Source organism: Magnolia sinica, chromosome 14 (genome assembly GCF_029962835.1).
Source record: "Magnolia sinica isolate HGM2019 chromosome 14, MsV1, whole genome shotgun sequence".
In the NCBI taxonomy this organism is placed as follows: Eukaryota; Viridiplantae; Streptophyta; class Magnoliopsida; order Magnoliales; family Magnoliaceae; genus Magnolia; species Magnolia sinica.
The window spans coordinates 79,376,849-79,396,426 of record NC_080586.1 but is presented as its reverse complement, the minus strand read 5'-3'; the positions used below and the strand labels follow the sequence as shown (position 1 = coordinate 79,396,426).

General features: G+C 40.3%; 1 protein-coding gene and 1 pseudogene across 1 annotated transcript in view; one reads left to right on the top strand and one right to left on the bottom strand.

Moving 5' to 3' along the window:
• Positions 1-16,198, bottom strand: part of LOC131224669 (receptor-like protein EIX2) — a 67,641-nt gene extending 51,443 nt beyond the window's left edge. The window contains exon 1 of the mRNA XM_058219951.1: positions 15,341-16,198. Coding sequence (XP_058075934.1) covers positions 15,341-16,144 — 804 coding nt within the window. The 5' untranslated portion in view covers positions 16,145-16,198. The remainder of the gene's footprint in view (positions 1-15,340) is intronic.
• On the top strand, positions 9,555-11,597 carry LOC131224671 (heavy metal-associated isoprenylated plant protein 31-like; annotated as a pseudogene).
• Positions 16,199-19,578: the final 3,380 nt, after the last annotated feature.

Genomic DNA, 19,578 nt, shown 5'->3' with positions numbered 1-19,578 from the left:
CCTAAAGCTAAACCTTAATGTATTCTCAATCCCCTAAACCTATAGCTTATAACCTAAACCTAAACCTAAACGTATAACCTATAACCTAAACCTAAACCTAAAACCTAATGTATTCTCAAATCCCTAAACCTAAACCTACACCTAATCCTAATCTCAACTCCCTAACCCAAACCTAAACCTAAACTTGAAAACCCAAACCTAAACCTGATCCCAAACCCGAACCCGATTTCCTAAACCTAAAACTTAAAACCTAAACCTAAACCTAAAACCTAAATGTATTATCAAATCCCTAAACCTAAACCTACACCTAATCCTAATCTTAACTCCCTAACCTAAACCTAATCCTAAACTTGAAATCCTAAACCTAAACCCGATCCCGAACTTGAACCCAATTTCCTAAACCTAAACATTAACTTATTCTCAATTCCCTAAACCTATAGCTTATAACCTAAACCTTATCCTAAACCTAAACCTAAACCTATAACTTATAAGCTAAACCTAAACCTAAAACCTAATGTATTCTCAAATCCCTAAACCTAAACCTACACCTATTCTTAATGCCAACTCCCTAACCTAAACCTAAACCTAAACCTAAACTTGAAAACCCAAACCTAAACCCGATCCCGAACCCGAACCCGATTTTCAAAACCTAAACCTTAACCTATTCTCAATTCCCTAAACCTATAGCTTATAGCCTAAACCGAAACCTAAACTTAAACCTAAACCTATAACCTATAACTTAAACCTAAACCTAAAACCTAATGTATTCTTAAATCCCTAAACCTAAACCTACACCTAATCCTAATCTCAACTCCCTAACCTAAACATAAACCTAAACTTGAAAACCCAAACCTAAACCCAATCCCGAACCCGAACCCGATTTCCTAAACCTAAACTTTAACCTATTCTCAATTCCCTAAACCTATAACTTATAACCTAAACTGAAACCTAAACCTATACCTTAACCTTAACCTAAACCTAAACCTATAACGTATAACCTAAACCTAAACCTATAACCTATAACCTAAACCTAAACTTAAAACCTAAATGTATTCTCAAATCTCTAAACCTAAACCTACACCTAATCCTAATCTCAACTCCTTAACCTAAACCTAAACTTGAAAACCCAAACCTAAACCCAATCTCGAACCCGAACCCGATTTCCTAAACCTAAACCTTAACCTATTCCCTAAACCTATAGCTTATAACCTAAACCTAAACCTAATCCTAATCTCAACTCCCTAACCTAAAACTAAACCTAAACTTGAAAACCCAAACCTAAACCCGATCTTGAACCCGAACCCGATTTCCTAAACCTAAACCTCAACCTATTCTTAATTCCTTAAACCTATAGCTTATAACCTAAACCTAAACTAAACCTAAACCTTAACCTAAACCTAAACCTAAAACCTAAATGTATTCTGAAATCCCTAAACATAAATCTACACCTAATCCTAATGTCAACTCCCTAACCTAAACCTAAACCTAAACTTGAAAACCCAAACCTAAACCTGATCCTGAACCCGAACCTGATTTCCTAAACCTAAACATTAACTTATTCTCAATTTCCTAAACCTATAGCTTATAACCTAAACCTAAACCTTAACCTAAACCTATAACCTATAACCTAAACCTAAACCTAAAATCTAAATGTATTCTCAAATCCCTAAACCTAAACCTACACCTAATCCTAATCTCAACTCCCTAACCTAAACCTAAACTTGAAAACCCAAACCTAAACCCGAACCCGAACCCAATTGCTGTAATAATGTAGCCCAATCACATGGCAAGAAATAAGATTATATCCCTTTTAACATATGCCTCTTTTTACAAAGCTTTAATTTTTGTTGTTGTTTCTATTAACTTGAATTGAAACACTTTTTTGCATTTTTTGCTTGAATTAGTTTTATTTTAATGATCAGTTTTATTTTTAAAAAGTGCCCACTTTTTTAGAAGAAGTTAATTCTTCATGATTCTGAATTATGATGTTTTGATGGTTTAATATTTTTTTAAGATAAAAGACAATTGTTGCTGATTTTTTTCCTTTTTTTTTAATGATGTACGTTAAACTTATATGTATTTATGCGTGGATGAATGTAATGTGGATAAGATTGTTTGTGTTTGGATGGATGTAGTTTATGTTTGGATGAATGTAGTTTATGTTGGATTTACGTAGTTTGAGTTTAGATGGATGTGAATGTGAATATGATGAAATATGTTATATAACAAGTGTATATCAGGAAGAATACGATGAAATATACTACAACAGGTATATTGAAGGCTCATAAGGGATGGTCCATGACAGTCCTTTTTAAGGACAGTCTATGGCCGTCCTTTAAAGGCTCATAAGAGACGGTCCATGACAGTCCTTTTTAAGGACGGTCCATGACCGTCCTTTTAAAGGACAGTCCATGGCCGTCCTTCGAAGGCCCATAAGAGACGGTCCATGATAGTTCTTTTTAAGGACGGTCCATGGCCGTCCTTTGAAGGCTCATCAGAGACAGTCTATGACAGTCCTTTTTGAAGACGATCCATGACCGTCCTTTTAAAGGATGGTCGATGGCCGTCTTTTGAAGGCTCATAAGAGACGGTACATGACCGTCCTTTTTAAGGATAGTTCATGACCGTCCTTTTTTCGTCAATAAGAATGACGGTTTTCGACCTTCCTTTAAGTAATACGACACGTCAAAATTTGACGGCCCATGCGACGGTCCATGACCGTCCTTTTTGGTCATTTGAGACAGTTTTGGACCGTCCTTTTTTCACTGTTTTGGCGTAGTGATCCACATCGTCGATCCATCATCAGCCCAAAAATGTGGTAGATCCAAAGCTTAAATTGGCCACACCACATAATGTAGTGGAGAAAAAATGATTTCTGAAACTTTTGAAACCTTCAAAGGTCCCACCATGATGTTTATTTGCACATCCAACCTATTTAAAATGTCACACATACCTGGATGAAGGGAAAAAAAATATCAAATTAAACCATAACTTCTTTGAACCGTTGGACTGAAAGGTATATTCTTAGAACGGTTGAATTAAAAGAAGCCCTGAGGGAAGTGAAAGTAGTCTATCAGATCTGGGCCCAATTCTATATAGGGCAGGATGTAATTTTGTTTTCCTAAGAGAATCAGCATTTTATATCATAAGGAAGAAAATTTACAAGATATGGACATTAGGGCACCCCAGAGATAAAATAGATGACGGGGGCGCCTATCGTGGAAGCAGCTAAAAGCAGCTAACAAAGCCACCAAGTGGCACAACAAGAAAGGAAAAAAGAAAGTTAAGATATAGGGAGGAATGTCTTAATGGATCCAAGCCCGACTTTATCAAGAACGAGCAAGCCACGAACCTGGATAGGGGGAGGTCATTCATCTGATTGACGAAAGTGGCTGATTGGTGTCTACTTCCTTTTTGGACCATACCATCCGCCGGGCCATCTCCTTCTCTCTTAATAAGCCTGAAAATGAAGGAACCTCTTTGCACCATCCTTAAGATCCTATAGACCCAAGGTTTCCAACACCAGGAGGAGTGAGATTTTCCTGTAAAGATATCAATCACAAGCTTTAAATCTGGTTCTATTTCAATCTTATTCAGCCTCATGTCCAGACATTTCTCGATCCCATCATGAACCGCTCAGAGTTCGGCTCCGTTGTTAGAGCCCACACCGTAACCAATAGAGAAAGCGAAAATGAGGTCACCATTATCCTTCCTACAGATGCCTCCTCCTCCGGATAATCCCGGATTCTCTCTCGCAGAGTCGTCCACATTCAATTTGACCTAATCCCTGGGTGGTTTAACCCACCTGATAACTTCATTTTAATAACTGAGAAGGTGCTGAACCGAGATCCCCAGGGCTTCCCAGGTTAGAAATTGTTGGGAAGAACTCGCAGTTTTGTTACCAATTAGGTTGGAAATACAATTTCTGATGCGAGCAATAGAGATCGAGGTCTTCATAGGTTTGTTATCAAATCTTGCTTCATTTCTGGCTTTCCAAAATTTCCAAAGGATTAGGATCGAGAGGATCTTGCGGATATGAGATGGAGCGCAACCAGGGGCCGAGGCACGACGCCATTGGAGAATCTTGCCTTCCACGGAGAGATGATGTTGGAAAGGGATCCCTGACATGGAGCTGAAGTATCTCTAGATCGAGGATACATGTTAGACTTGGAGAAACAGATGTGTCAGGGATTCAGTCTCAGGGCTATAGGAATTCCCAACATCACAACAACTGCATCTTGAAACAATGTAGATCCCTTTGGACCGAATCCTCGTGTCCATTGGTACCGCACCCTGTAAGAGCCTCCAGGCGAAGAGAGAAATCTTGGGAGGTAACTCCTTTTGCCAAATCCATTTTGGCCAACTCAAGGGAGGCATCCTCGATCTGCTCATGGACCAGGCCAATTTGGTAGAGAATACTCCAGAGCAGTCATGAGGCGAGAAAGTAGTTCGATTGCTATCCGTTGTGGAGAAACCTCCTTGAAATATGGAGTTGATGACTTCCTGGGGTAAGAAGGAGAAAGCAAAGATGAAGGTAGGGAGCTTACAGGCCCTAGAAAGTCGTTGATCTTGAGAGATTGCAGGGCCTTCAGCATTGTCCTGACCGCAAGTTTGAAAAGTGGGCCTAGCCCTGTCCAATTTGACGTCCACAAGTAGGGGTGTACACGAACCGAGCTAGCTCGGTTAGCTCGCTTGACTCGATTCGAAAAAGCTCGATTCGACTCAATTCGAAGCTGAGTTCGAGCCGAGTCGAGCTAATTTTTTGAGCTCGAAAATGAGTTCGAGTCGAGTTTGAGCAAGCCCCAACTCAACTCGACTCGGATCGAATCCAGCTCGAATCAAACTCGGATCGAACCATTTCGGTGACTTAGTTACCTTGCCATTGATGTTGCTCACCAAGTGTTTGATAAAATGACTCAACGAAGTGTGGATGGTGGTAAGGAAGGTATGTACATGAAACAAATACCCTTTTTTTTCTTGGTTTTTCTTAGTTTTTATGTTTCTTAGAAGGTGTTTGATAAAATACGTATAAAACCATTGTTACTGTTTCACATACGGATGGATTCAGTTTAGGTGTTTGTGGAAATGCCTCAATGGTGAACTTGGCTCGATCTTGGCTCAAATTCGGCCTGAGCTGTTGACCGAACCAAGCCGAGCTGGCCAATCAGGCTCGAGGAACGAGCTGAGTTCGAGTTGAGGTTAATTAGTGGTTGAGCCAAGTCGAGCTGAGGCCAGCTCGACTCGGTTCAACTCGATGTACACCCCTATGCATAAGTTTTGTTCTCCGTTGCCCACTTCCCATTGAGCGTTATCAGTAATGACCGATAGAAGTTCACAGATTTTCTTCCATAAGTGGGAGGCGTTGCTGGAAAGCCTACTCCCACCTTCCATTTCCAGATCAGCATGGTGCTTAGCATGCATCAGGTTCACCCAAGGACCAATAGAAGCACTGAATTTAACTGTCCACGCCAATTTCATCCTGAGGGCAATCATAACTTCCTTAAGGTTTCTGACTCCTAGACCCCCTTCCTCAATTGAAGTTGTGATGCATTGCTAAGCGACCTAATAGAGCTTCCTCTTTCCATCAGCCCTACCTCAAAAAAACTGGGCAAAACTGTGATCTAAGACATCAATTACCTGACCAGGAACATGAACATCTGCCAGAACGTGAATGAGAATGCTCCTAAGAACATGCTTCATCAGCATCAACTTGCCTGCTTGGGAGATGAATCTTGTGCTCCAACTGCTGATTCTATTCTTAACTTTGTCAATGAGAAAGCGGAAATCAGCTTGCTTGATTCTACCCTTAGATAAAGGCACGCTTAGGTAATGAACTCCTAGGTTAGATTTGGCAATCCCCAGAATTCATTTTATTGTTTTGGTTCTGCCCACAAGTAGCTTGTCTGAACTTATGAAGCAGCTCTTGTTATAGTTAATTTTTTGCCCTGACATCTCTTGGAATGAGAGAAGGAATTTCTTGATTGTAAGAAGTGAATTCTAATTGCCATTGAGGAAAAGAAGAGAATTGTCTGCGAATAGGAGATGGGATAATAATGGACATCCTTATTGAAGATTGAAGGGTTGGCACCGGCCCCTAGAAACCAGATTCTTAAAACTATGAGAGAATGCTTCAGTTACTGTGAGAAAACAGATGCCTCTAGACGGCTTAAAGAAGACGATCGCCTCTCCATTGATGAGCACGAAGAACCAATTATTGCCCCAACAAGTTTCCATCAGTCCAACCCATTTATCATAGAAATCAAACTTGATCAGCACCTGTTTGAGGAATTTCCAATTTACTCGGTCGTAGGCTTTCTCTAAATCCAGCTTCAGTATAATGTTACTACCTTGGGCCTTTCTATTCAACTCCCGCATCGCCTCATAGGCCAGCGCAATGTTCTCGGTTATCGCTCTACTTTTCACGAATGCAACTTGTTCAATGGAGATCAATTTGGGGAGAATATTGCCAAGTCTTGTAACCAGAATCTTAGCAAAAATCTTGTAGATAACATTGCACAGGTTGATGGGGCGAAAGTCTGAAAAACTGAAAGCTGAAGGGGATTTAGGGATTAAGCAGATAAGGGTAGAGGAGAATGCTCTAGGGAGAGTGCCCCCTTGAAACAGGAAATTGGCAGTAGCATGGATATCTTTCCCAACTATCTGCCAGCATTCTGAGAAGAATGCCCCTGAAAATTCGTCTAGGCCCGGGGCCCCATCCTTGGGGATAGTGCAGACAACAACGTGGACTTCTTCAAGGGAGGGAGGGGTTGTTAGGGTGTCATTGTCTTGCTGGGAAAGCAATGAGGGGATAGCCGAAATGAGATCGTCAGTTGGGGAAGTGGGATCTTCCTTGAAAATGTCCACAAAGTAAGAAATAGCTGCTGATTTAATCTCTTCTTGGCCCAAGGTAAATGTGCCATCTCTGTTTCAGATCCTGGAGATGTTTGAACGTCTGATTTTGTCTTAAGTGGAGGCGTGGAAGAACTTTGTATTGTGATCCCACTTCCTCCATGAGTTCCAACTTAGCTAAGTGTTGTTGGGCCGACGAGCTCGCCTGGAGGAAATCATCGTTAGGGGATTCCTGCATGTTCTATTCTATATTAGCCATCTCTTTCTCATCTTGCATAACCTGGTTGAATATATTACCATAGACCTCTTTATTCCACGTTTTGAGCAACTGTTTGGCTTCTTAAGCTTCAGTTGTACATTGATCATGGGTTAGTTCGAGCATTTTCCTTCCCATGCCTTCTTAATCACCTGCAGGAACGTTTCGTGAAGAGTCCACATTCTGACAAAACCTAAAAGGTTTGATCTTGACTTGGGATTGGCTATGAATGGTCAGAAGGAGTGGGGCGTGATCGGAATTGATCCGGGGGAGATGCTCCACTCTAAAGGAGGGAAAAGAGGTGGCCCATTGATCATTAATTAGGAATCGATCGAGTCTTGCCCACACCTGAGCTTGGCCTGATCTGTTATTGCTCCATGTAAAAATGGTTTCCAACAAATCCTGCATCAAGAAGATTGGCATTCTGAATTAATTACTTCTGAAAAATTAGCTCCGCTTGATCTGTCCGGCTCTTTGTTGCCCGTTCTTTCCTTAAACTCAATAATAGCATTGAAATCCCCGCCTATAGCCCATGGGCCTTGTGTACCTCTACTGAAAGCTACCATCTCTTCCCAAAGCAATCTTCTGCGAGTTGAACTGCAACAAGTGTACACAATGGACAGGGAAACTGAGGTCCTAAAATTCTGCACACACATACTAAGCGAAAGCATTTGGTTAGAAGAGGAAAGGATGGAGATGTTCAAGTGTTGTTGATAGAACACCCAGATTTTGCCCTCTACCTCGCCGTTGGAGGCTGAAGAATGAAAACTGAGTTTCAAACCAACAGCCACCCGCCTTTCCTCTCTCATCATAGGTTCTAGGATCTCCACCAAACAAGGGTTAAATTTTCTGACCAGTCTTTTGATAGTTCTAATGGTGATCGGATTGCCCACAATGCGAGCATTCTAGATGAGGGCGTTATCGATCAGTAACACATCCTGAATTCATGTCTCTTCTCTTCAATTTGTGTAGCCTATTGTACCAATCGCCTTCTTTAATGTGGGTCGGCGTTTTCTTGTTTCACAATTTTCTCCTTCTCTCTTTTGTAGTTCTTTGGGTTGAGGTGGCTGGAATGAGGAAGTTACTGGATCCTGGGCTGAAGCCAATACGGTTTATTAGGGACTCTTGATTCTGCAGAAAGTTAGATTGCTAAGGTGATAGGGCATTGTGGGAGGCCTGAGAAGGGTCTTGATTCGTAGCTTCTGGATTGGAAAGGGCCTCTTGAATACACTTGGCTCCAGGCTCTTGAGGGAAATAGGAGGACAGGTCCACCGCTAGAAGCCCCTCGTTGGTCTCGATGTTCATGACATATGAGAGAGACCTATGGCATGATCTGAGGGAGACTACATTAGAGGTGTAATTGGGTTCAAGTGGGTTCAGTTCGAATAAATTCATTCTGAATATGAAGAATATCAAGAAATTATTGTTTGAAGTGTGGATCATAAATCATTCATGACTATTGTCCCTTATTGCTAATTGGTCTTTTATTTTTTTTTATTTTTTTATTTTTTTATTTTTTTGTTTCTAAATTGTCTTTCAATTTAATTTTTGTATGTAAGATTATTGAAAATAATCGTTTGATTATTTTCCTTGGTGATTTTTATGTTGTGTAGAATTTGGTAATGGTGAAAGCAGTTAAGAAGTATAGGAAGAATGGCAGCCTTTTCATATTGAAGTTCCCTTTTGATGACATTTTAACTTCTTCTTTTTTTCCCTCATAGTTTTAATTGACCTTATCAATGAATCGAATGGCAAATAACATTATCGATATGCATCCTTATAGTGAGCCTTGAAAAGTTTTTAATGGTGAGCATTCAAACACCACTGTTTCCTATGGTGTAGTTCACATAAGATTTGGATATACTTAATGTTTGGGACCGTGTCCTAAAATGGACAGAGAGTGAATATACAATATATCATCGAGATGGGCCCCAAGGTGATGTAGAGCAGGTCGCGTACAATTTCATGGCCAAGATAGACCAAAAAAGACCCGATCGGAGGCAGAAGTGATTCAGACCATCAAAACCTTAAAACGGGCGTATCTCGCAAACTGGAATGAGTTATCCGACGTGCCATATATGATTTTGGTGTAGGAGAAGCTACTTTAGCCACCCAATTGCACAACCAAATTTGCGAGATTCCATCAAATCGACAGTCGAATTTCCATTTTATTCTCATTTTTACTATTTATATTAACTTTTAGTTTAATTATAACTCTTCGTCCATTGGGCTTTAATAGTAGCATCCAACAGGAAAAGTGCTAGGCTAGACCGGATATGACCTTATTTAATTAATTGTAAACGGGCTAGGCTAGACCGACCTGACCCACTTTTTACCATTGCACGCCTTGGCCCACTTCTCTCTCAAAAATTTCAAAATCCAACGCTGCAAAAAGGCTCCCCACAATTTCCTTATAGGATACGTCTAGCCGTTCATCCCATTACGAGATCAAATCTTCAAATACCTCTCTATAATTAAGCTCCCAAACACACTTCTATTTCTGCACAAGAATCCTCCTACACACATACATTTTGTTCTATCATTTTAAACTACAAAAGCATGTCTGTAAGTATGCATTTTTTGTTTTTGGTAGTGATTATATTGTAATTAGTGACTAATCACAGGCTAACGTCTGATCGATGCCGTGGCCCAGTTGCAGGTGATACAGGTGAAGGTCCCGAACCTCGACTGCGAGGGCTGCGCCTCAAAGATTCGGAAAGCTCTCTTCAAGCTCGAAGGTACATACATGATCAATCTCTTATTAAGTCTTTGTTTGGTTGCACCAAATATTAAAAATTTTAAAAAATTTTTAAAAAAAATAAAAAAATAAAAAAATCATGATATTGTGCAGCCAAACATGGCCTAAGAGGTTGTATTAGTATGGCTTGTGCTGGTCACAGCTTGTTTGGAATAGCACCAAATATATAAAAATAAAATAAAATCATGATATTCATGATATGATTTGCAATTCCAAGCTGTCCATCTTGTGGAGCATGAAAATTACAACAGTTGCATATCATATGACACAGTAGGCTTTTTAGGTTTTCCTCTTCTTGATCGTCTAACATAAATGAATGTGGTTCTTAGACCATAGTCATTCGGAATGCGGCCCACCAAATGGATGGTTCGGATTGTTGAGCCATGCAGCTATACGGGTCCCATCCAGTAATGCACATTTTCTAATCCTAAGCATGCTTCTTGTGTTAACTAATGGCGTGTTTGTTTGCACCAAATATCATGATGTTTCATGATCAGTCAGTCTAATTTGGTGCAACATATAATGAAATTTCGTGATATTTGGTGCAACCAAACGCACCATAAACAAACTGAATATTCAAAGCGTTGTCATCTATTAGCAGATTCAGTTGCTAGCTTCCAAAATGCAAATTACTTCTCTAGCTTTTCACATTGGGTTAGGGGTCCAAGCCGGATATGGGTCCAGATGGGGCCTACGAAAGACCTCCAAGTCGGGTATGGGCCTGATTTTAAAGTGGACCCAGGCCTACAAAAATTTCTACCGCCCAAGTATAGGTGGCAATAGGCAATGGGCGAGGCTTGTGTCAGGTCAAGATAGGCCCGGGCCGACCCAACACTTAAGACCCAGGGCCTGATCCTGGCCTGATCCAGCATGGGCCTACCACACAGGCCGGTTAAGCCCGGAAGAATTGGTTGCCCCAACTTGCCCAAGATCGACCCGCCTGACCAGAAATTGATAAAATCCTTATTTCCCACTTGAATATTTTTTATCTATCCGTTGATCAAGTGGGCCACACATGCACAAAGAAATAAACATTTAAAGGAATGAAATCATGTGGGGCCTGCTTAATGAACTGATTGAATCTTGAAAACGTATGCCACATTTGTACATGTTGATATTCATAGATGAATGACTAGCATGTTGATTTATTTGGTTCTTTCCGTGCTCCGCAGGAGTAGATGAAATAGACATAGACATTAAAACACATAAGGCTACCATCAGAGGACATGCAGCGGAGGAGAAGAAGGTAATCAAGACCGTCCGTCGGACTGGGAAGGCTGCCGAGCCATGGCCATTCCCAGCTTACTCCCATTATTCATCATTTTATAAATAACAGGCCCATGTAGCGAACCACTACTACGAACGGTCCAGCAACGATGTGGGGAGTGTACACACTTTCTTCCATACTCCCGCGACATTCTCAGTGGCTGTGACATCTGATGAAGCTGTGGCATCCCTTTTCAGCGATGAAAATCCACATGCATGCACCATCATGTGATCATGTGGTTTTTTATTTTATTTTTAATTTGTTTTTTTTATTAAATGTTCAATGGATAAGGTTGTATTGTTTTGTTATTGAGAAATGATCCAGTGGTTCAGATCATTATAAGTTACAGTGCTCCTTATTGTATTGAGAGATGTTGATAGTCTGATCGATCAATCTATGCTATCCATTATTCCAGTATTCATTTCAGGGTCTACGATGCAAAAAATCACATTTGTTGGCTGATTCAATCCATATTTGCCTTTTTTTCAATTTATTTCCGTCTGTTTCCAGGCCATTGGTCTAATGGTTAAGATTTACTGATAATAGTGATTGTTTAGAAACATAAGCAATCCAAATTTTTGATTGGACCTATTCTTATGTAAGCCGTTGATGGATGCTTATAATTGTCTGAACAGTGTGAATTTTCTGCGGTAGCCCGCAAAATTTGTGATGGGCCTGATGGATGGTATAGATCGAGCAATCAAATTATTCAAGGGTCCCAACACAACTAGGAGCACCATAATTTATAGTGCTCGGGATTAATCGTCTATGTTACCATTCGTCCTTGTTTGTTTGTTTTTTTTTTTTTTTTTCACACGCACACACACCACCACACACTCATGGGCTCTCGAACCCTCAACAGTTGTTGAAACTCCTTGAGAGTCTACCATTCGTCTTTGTTACCATATGGGCTTTGTAGATCCTTGAGCAACGGGGTTGGGAGTGAGGGTATTTGTGAAATTGTGTAAAGGTATTTTTGTCATTATTCAAATATCAACGTTTCTCTTTAGATGACAGAGAAATCATGTCCTAGCTGCACGGAACACTTGGACAGTTCCATCAATGATTCTTGACCGTCCATCAGGCCAAACACACATTCTCATGAGATACAATCAACCACGGACTCGGCCACGAGTCACTCCCAACCCAGGCGAGTTAGGCTGATTTACCATCAAATCACCACACGACTCAAAAGTCCTTATGAGTCACATCGAATCGTGAGTCTTAAATCCATGCACCTGACCAACCATTAGCTTAAATGCTTTCGTGAGCCACCTTGTAAAAATTACACAGATCAGAAGATCGGATCCATCCAAAAGTTTCCCTTCTTTTTCCTTAGCCTTCCATTTCATGGGCCATTTGATTGGATGGTTTGGATCATTTGATGGAAATACTTCTTTTGTTCCACTAACCGATCCCAAAAAATAGATGGCCCAAATTGTAGAATGAACCTATTTTTGCACTAGGCATCTTACTGTCCATTTTGTAGTTGATTGATTGTATGACCAGAATCATTTGATCTGGTTACGATTTGGATGGTAGCCATTGAAATATGTCATTAGCCTTGTGGATGGTCCAATTAATTGATTGGACTGAGCACTGGACCATTACTCATGTTAACCTTGGTAAGAAAGGCTTTCGCAGGAAATCCGCATTAGTTTCTCTTATTGGCATGCCCCAATTGATTAGGAGAGCAACTGGCTTATACAAAGTAGGAATATTTATTATTTTTAATTTTTTAAAAAAGAAATGTGGGAGCACATCAATTGCAATTTTATTGATAATTATTATATACATTAGAGGGGGCTATACTGACCGATTCTCTCCCCAAATTCATCACTAAAGCTTTCTATTACAATTCTCATTAAAAGTACTCCAAAAAAATAAAAAACACCTTCATGAAGCATCGATCCAACATTACAACAATTATTCATTACACATAACCTAGATTTCTATCAAACTTCTTCAGTATAACATCCTATAACAATTACTAAAAGAGTTTATCTTTCATCTCATCAAAGAAGCGGTAATAGACAATCCTCCAAGACCTCTTGAGTACTAAAATGCCACATAAGGCCCAAAACCCAACTGCAAATCCTAGTCCCAACCTAGAGTAAAACCAACACATCTCATCCTCTTCTTCATCTTTTTCAACGTAACTAGGACCTGGAGGAGTCTTATCGCTAACACACTTATCTAGAAGAGGAGGTCCACAAAGTCCGATGTTGCCCATATAAATAGAAGGATCTTGGAATGTCTAGAGCTGATTTCCAGATGGAATTTCCCCCCACAAGTTGTTAAACGACAAGTTCAAGCAACTTAGAAAAGTTAATTTTGACATGCTCAGAGGAATTGTATCTGAAAGCTGATTTTCAGAGAAATCAAGAGACTCTAGCAATGCCAATTTACCATTCTTGTCTGGGATTTTTTCGGTCAAATGATTTCCAGATAAGTTTAAAGCATGCAATCCTAAAAGTCCTATGAATTCTTCAGGGATCTCTCCAAACAAATTATTTCTTGAAAAGTCCATGCATGTAACCAGTGAAACTGTTCTTGTGTATTCAAGCACTAGCCCCTTCACTGACACAAGCAAGTTTTCCTTGTAATATGATGATCCCATCCCTCCATAGGAAAGAACATGGTTTATCTTCTTCTCATTCTTCATGGCCATGAGATTTTCAAATTTTTGAGGAATTGAACTAGATAAACAATTTTGTGCCACATCAAGGAGTTAAAGAGAAGTTAGGTTTAATAGTTGTGGTGGGATGTTACCAGTAAACATATTGGATCGTAAGCGCAGAATTCTTAAAGCTGGAAAGCTTTTGCTAATCCAAGTAGGAATATGACCTGAGAAATTGTTGTATCCAAGGTCCATAGTCTCCAAACCAGCAAATTTCTTCAGGGACAAAGGGATTTTTCCTGATAGATTATTGTTGCTTAAGTGCATTGTTCGGAGTTGACACAACTGACCTAAGGACCCGGGTATTTCTCCTGATAACCTGTTGTTGCTCAAATCAACTGCCTCAAGGGCTACACAATTACCCAAACTCAATGGAATGATACCACCAATATTGTTTCGAGAAAGGTCAAGGACAGTCAAGGATTTCATTCCTTCTATAAATGAGGGAATCGTGCCTCCGATTTGGTTACCTTTGGCAGAAAAGTATTCTAAATGCTGCATTGTGGATGTAAAATTGGGTGGAATTGGCCCAGAAAATTGATTGTTGGAGAGATCAAGTACTCTGGCTCCATTCAATATGCAAGGTATGGGACCACTGAAATGATTGGATCTCAAATCAATGTAGGCGTGAGGCAACATTTTTAGAGGATTGGGCAATTGGCCAAAAATCTAGTTATTTGAAAGGTTCAGTTGATATTGGGGGGTTAGATCCCAAAACCAGGTGGGGATGATGCCAAAGATGGTTGTGTTAGAGAGATCCAACTCCAAAACATATTTTTGTGTTCGTAGCCAGAGAGGAAATCGAAGAACTAATGACATGATCCTAGCCTAATTATAAAAAGCTGAAATGTAGGGGCCCAATCAGAGTGTGGATCAAAAACCAAAGAATTGGAAGACAAATCCAAGGACGTCTAACTTTTTGAGGTTTTCAAAAACACTTTCAGACACGTTTCCTGTCAAGGAGTTGTAGGAGAGGTCAAGCCTAGACAAGTTAGAAAGTTGTCCTAAAGTTGTTGGGATTGTCCCATTCAACTGATTCCCTAAGAGATCTAGTTCTTCTAAGGAAGACAATCCTCCAAGAGCTGCAGGGATATTCCCATTCAACTGATTCCCCGAGAGAATTAATTCTTCCAAGGAAGACAATCCTCCAAGAGATGCAGGGATTGGGCCTGTGAGCATGCAATACTTGAGTGTGAGGTGTTTAAGATTTTTGAGCTCATATAACCAATCTGGAATGGCCGCATGCATATGGTATCCTTTCAATGTCAGCCTCTCTAAATTGATAAGCTTAGTTATGGCTCTTGGAATGCTACCTGTTATGTTCTCACCGAATAACAAATAAAGAGACTCAAGTGAGGTAATATTCCCAAGAGAGTTGGGGATTCCTCCATGCAGCTGACTGAAAGATAGATAAAGTTTCTTCAGCTTCCTCCAGCTGCCTTCAAGGAACTTTGACAGATCAACCCTCAGGTAAAATGAGTCCAACCACAACTCTTCCAAGTTAGGAAGTTGTGAAAATTGATATGGAACCTCACCATGAAAGTTGTTATATGAGAGATCCAAGGACACGAGCCTACTAACGTTAGCTATCCAGTTTGGAATGGTAGAGTTGAAGTTGTTCAAAGAGAAACAAAGGACACGGAGAGATGTGAAATTAACAGAAGGAAGAGTTGGAGAAATATATGAAAGACCACAAAGGTGTAAGCGCAGCTCAACGAGGGAAGGAGAGGTGTTCATTACGTGCACCCAATCATGGCTTGCCATGGAAAGGTTCACATAAGACATGTCGAGGTAATTGAGAGAAGGTAGGCTTGTCAACCACCAAAGGTTTTTGGTACTCAAAGAAAATGAAGAAAGCTTCAGGGAAATGAGTTTGGTGAGGTTTCCAAGCTGATGAGGGATTCTCCCGCCGAATTCTGCGTCTGACAAGTTCAAATGCCTCAACTCCTTCGTTGAACCCAGGAAATCTGGAATTGGTGCGCCATTAAAATCATTACCGCTCAAGTCCAAGAACTGAAGATGCTTCAGTTGAACCAGAGCTGGATCAATTCTGCCACTTAGACTGTAGTTATCAGCGTAGAGGTCGAGTTTAACAACGTACCCAGTTATGTTGTGGCAGGTAATTCCTCTCCAATTACAGCAGTTGGAGGCATCATCATCCCATGAAGAGAGAATATTGAAGGAATCATTGAGAGACTTCCGAAAGGCGGTGAGAGCTTTTCTCTCGGAATCGAAGCAACCACTCACCTTCCAATATCCTCCCCAATATATTAATACATTTAAAAGAAAGACAGAAATAAGAAATCTTCTCTGCTGAGTATAACAATTCTCCATTCCTTCTCTCTCTGCTCTAGAAAAAGGAAAATAGCTTCTTTGCTGATTTCTCCTTCCGCTCTCGTTAATTTATAAAATCTGAAGACCGCACACATCCATCATGCTAATTCACCACCATTTTCTCTTAACACTGATCAAGCAATCCTAACCATCAATTTAAAGTGGTTGATGAAGAGTCACCACCATTTTTAAAATGGTGGTGGACTATCACAGGAGTGTTGCTCCGATGTATCATGAAAGGACGGTGTATCTGTTGACAAGGCAAGTCTCTGGCATCTTGATCGTCTAAGACATCCAAACCGTTTATCAAGTTCCTTAGCATATCTTGGGGACAAGGATCATCATCCATTCATTTTGGGGTCCATAGTACGGAAAGGTCGACAGCTGTATGTAGGATTTTTTAGAAGAGTCGGGATCCTCTGTTATCTGGTCAACGAAGATTTCCCGTTACCTTAATGGTTTGGCGTCCGAAGCATTTTTTTTTTTAGTGAGTGGTGACGTGGACCAATGAGGATTAGGGTATCAGGAAATCTCTGTTGACCATATACGAGAGGATCCGGCCTCGGGAAGTGCCAGTCTGGTCCTCAAAACGAGGACAAACAGAGTCTCCTTAGGCCTTTGTCTGTACAACTGGGGCCATGCCTTCTTCATCCTAACCGTTGATCTAAATGGTACGTCTGCCTAATTAGTGGACGGGATTGAATTACTCGACGCTTACGCCATGATGTTTGAGTTTTCTCCCCACCGTACATCCATTTTGTAAGCTTTGGATATACTTCAATTTTGGGCTCAATCCTAAAATGAACTGGAAAAATGGATGGATAAACCACAAACATTCACAGTGGGCCCAATAGTGTTTGCTAGTACAATAAAGCCTACTTAAATTGCTCAGTACTCAATCCCATTTCAAAACTATGAATGTTTTTTTTGTATTTTCATTTAGAGATTATTATTATTATTATTATGAGAAATGCGTGTGAAAGATCTAGGATGGTCAACAGTCAGGTTCCCTCCAAGATGTGTTTCAGCCAAAACCTCAAGTTGGCTCAGGCCCACCCATCAGGTGGGCCAGACATGTGCCATGACTCTGAACTGCTGGCTACATTTTTCTATCCGTTTGACATTCTATTCATATTTGGCTCAACAGATGAGTGAATAGTTTGGATTGTAGGCTGAAGAATACTCACCTTCGAGCCTGCTTGATGAGTGGCCAAGCCGTTCAATCTGAAATGATATATTCATTAGTTCTAGAAGGTGTGCGAAATAGAGTGGGCTTGGGTGAAGCATCCACATACTATACTCTAGCCCAGCCCATGAGCTAAGTAATTTCTCTCTGGCCCGGCCAGGCACGTAAGTGAAATTTCTCAGCCCAACAAAGTAAAAATACCCTATTTTAATGTAGACCGTGTGGGCCCTACCTTCCAAGTGGGCAGTCTAGCATGCTGCCTCACTTTGAATGTGGGTCATTCATCATTAAGGGGCTGACCTTTAATGTGGACCGTCTATTATGTGGACCTATTTTTTCATTTCACATTATTATTTTAAGGTACACTGCAATGTTTATTAGTCATACAACCTGTTCATAAGTTGACACTAACAAGATGGAGGGAAAACACAAAACATCACCTTATCTAAAACTACTAAGGCCTCAGGAAGTTTTCAATTGTGTGGTGTACTCGACATGAACTTTGGATATGGTTCATGGTTTAAAATGTTCTGGCAAAATCGATGAAGGGCATGGATACAACAAAAACATCACTCGGCGACGTATAGCATCTGATTTTAAGGTGTGGTCCCAAAAATTTATGAAGGTAAAACTTTCAAATGGACCACACCACATGAAATGGTGCTCATTGAATGTTTATTATTAAAAAATTAATTTCTTAAGGTCTACTGTATTGTTTGTTGACCATCCAATCTGTTGATAAGGTCCGACTGACTTGGATGAAGAAAAATATAAATATCAGATCCAAAACTTTTCCAACCCACAAAAATTAAGCTGATATTTGTGTGGTCGGTCTGTATGACCTTATCAACAGATTAGATGAGAAGTAAACATTTTAGTAGCGGCCAAATAGTTTTTATTGGTGGGCATTTAATCAACATTACTTCTTGTGGTGTTGTCCACCCTGACATTTGAATCTACTGAATTTTGGACTCAATGACACGTGAATATAATACAAATACTTAACGGTGAACCGTTAGCCAAGTATGTACCGACCTGGGTGGATGTGGGACTCATTGGGTATGTTTTTCAAAAGATATTATTACCTCTGTCATCTTCACAAGGGGAGGATTGCAGTTCCCTATAACCCCTTGTAATTACCATACAATGGATAGATGGGATGGATTTCTCACAGAAATCACAGTGGCCCCACCTAGCTTCCCAGTGGCAGGAAAATCATGTCAAAGGCTTTCGCTAATTTGTACGGTAGAAAAAATGGTGTACCTTCCCTTTATGTACCTGATGAGTCTGATACACTATTATTGATCATTTTTTATAAACTTCCAAATGTGTGTGGCTCATCTGTCAACAGTCTTTAAGAAAATGAATTACTTGAAATTCAGACTGCGGTTGAACTTGATACACACGCATTCAGAAATTGTACACGTGGCATACATTAACTCAAATCAAATAAAAGGATTAATAGGATTGATAAATTCTTTTTATTTTTAATTGTCTAATAAGTATACACCAATCTGATAGTTAGATAATTAAATAAGCTTAACTTTTGTTCAGTGTAAATTTATATTGGATACCTTAATTTGGACAGTTTACTTTGATTATATGTATGCCACGTGTGCAATGCATGCATTTTCTATGTAATTACCAAGTGCCTGGTTATCATCCAACACACGCCGCCAGAGTAATCAAGGTTTTTCTCCGAGAGGATTTAATGAATCCGGATTCTCTGCTTGCCATGGGCAAAAGGCAGCATGACATGGACAAATCAATATACAGCAAAGCAGTATTTTCCTCTTGTGGCAGGCAGAGGATAGGATTCGTCTGGTATAATACCGGAAGCGGACCATCTCAAGACCTATCACTGGGGGTATCCCTTGTGACGGAGTTGTGGGCTTATTATGGTGGATGCGTTGTGTCCCACCGTCCATCCATATTGCCGGTTCATTTGAGGCCATGATGGGAAAAAAAGAAGTAGATTCAAAGCTCAAGTGGAGCACACCGCAAGAAACAATGGTGATTGAATGCCTACCATTGGAAACTTTTTGTGGGCCATAAAAGTTTTGGATGAAGCTGATATTTGTGTTTTCCTTTTTATCCACGTATGCCTGACCTAGTGAACAGGTTGGATGGAAAATAAACATCTCAGTAGACACTACGAAGGTTCCAACGGTGGTGTCATCATCTCCACTATTTCCTGCGGTGGAGTTCACTTCAGCCTTAGATCCCGTTTCATTTTTGGGCTGAGCTG